The sequence below is a fragment of the Cenococcum geophilum genome (assembly GCF_001692895.1).
Source record: "Cenococcum geophilum 1.58 unplaced genomic scaffold K441scaffold_41, whole genome shotgun sequence".
In the NCBI taxonomy this organism is placed as follows: domain Eukaryota; kingdom Fungi; phylum Ascomycota; class Dothideomycetes; order Gloniales; family Gloniaceae; genus Cenococcum; species Cenococcum geophilum.
In genome coordinates, this window is record NW_027137599.1 from 413,663 (window position 1) to 415,225 (window position 1,563).

The window sequence follows — 1,563 nt, forward strand, 5'->3', positions numbered from 1 at the left end:
TACTCTTTGGATTGGTTCGGTTTAACCAAAATCTTGAGAGTAACCGGTTCGTCGGTTTGATTGACTCAATTTGGATCGGTTATTAGGCATTTCGATAAACCAGTTATCCAATAAAACCACATAGCTCCGTCTACAATATAAACACGAGCCTCTGCACGAGCCTCTGCATAAGCTCCTACTAAGCCTTACCCTAAGGGGACAAGCGCCACAACCTAAATAAGGCTAACCTCTGCCAAGGCCCATAAAACACGCTAAAACACGTAAATAAACACTTTTAGGACGTGTTATCTGGTTAATCTGGGTTAACCGGTTCAAGCCTTAAAATTGTGTTTTGGATTGGTTTTGGCCTCATTTTTGAAACCTAACCTAACCGTTGACATCACTGGGAAGGTGACTCAACGCCATGCCAAGAGCCGTGATAGTTACTAACTACTATGCCAGTTGAATTTAGTTGCAACCGTTGCAATATTGATTCAATCAATTCAATCAATTGAACCCTCTGCTTACAAAGCTTTCAATTCAACCAACTCGAGGCGTCAATTGAATTGAATTGAATGATTGGCAAGCCTGAAGCCAATAGTTAGATAATTCGGATTGACGAACCGAACCTAGACCGTACCTCAAACCTTATCACGGATACGTTGAATTTATTTCGGATATTAGATATATATAATTCTTATAGTAATGGGGGTATAGGGTGCAGAGCTTCCGTATAGTGGCCACCTAGACGCCTCTCTTAAGTAATTTGTAGTATTGTACTTGGAGTTTACGCCTATGGCGGATAGTCTCTACTCTCTATTAAACTGCTATAAATGGTGTTTTCTATTATCAAAAAGTTTCAAGATAGATCTAGGTGTTTGTAGGGGAAGGGGGAAAAATTCCTCATTATCTACTCAGTAAGGACAGGCACTTATCTACCCATAAAACCCCTCAGCTTGCGCCCCTCGAACCAAACCAACAAGCTGCTGCAAGACCTACCTTGCTTAGATCGTGAGAAGTTTGACATCAGTAGAGAAAGATCCGTCAAACGTCAACTTCAAGTCAATATGTACCCAGACTTCCTTGCCATTCTTCAAATAGAATCTAACCTCACCCTTCGCGACGAAGAGATTCACTTTAATAACAAGCCCCTGCTTCACGTTCCCAAAGAAATTTCCAATCTTGATTCCTACGACATAGATCTCAACGCCAATCTCCCAAGTTTCTGTCACAACATATCCAACAAACTAATTATGTTAGTAAATGGTGATGCTATTATCACTATCGATTAGGGAAAAGATAAAAGACACAAATGAAATCAACTAACCTTGACAGGCCCGAAGGTGAAGCTAATTTCTCGGCGGCTCTGTGGAACTGGTTTGGGCAGAGTCACATCGTTTGGCAACTGGGTAACAATATACTCGTTGTCTTTTTCTACAACGCTCAGGATAGCGCCTAAAATAAATCAGCATAGATAACTTAGATCCCAAGGGTTATAAGCAGACAAACCCGAGCGTAAAGGTGGTATGTCCTGGAGGGAGGTCTCTGTGGCAAATTCCATTTCAGACAGAACGAATAAATTCC

The 1,563-nt window shown here is 41.3% G+C and overlaps 1 protein-coding gene across 1 annotated transcript; it reads right to left on the reverse strand.

Moving 5' to 3' along the window:
- Window positions 1-983: 983 nt before the first annotated feature.
- Window positions 984-1,342, reverse strand: K441DRAFT_616643 (uncharacterized protein; the record flags this gene model as incomplete). The annotated part of the gene is made up of 2 exons (XM_067645750.1): window positions 984-1,226; window positions 1,307-1,342. Coding segments are annotated over 2 exons (279 nt in total), but the record flags the coding sequence as incomplete, so codon positions are not given.
- Window positions 1,343-1,563: the final 221 nt, after the last annotated feature.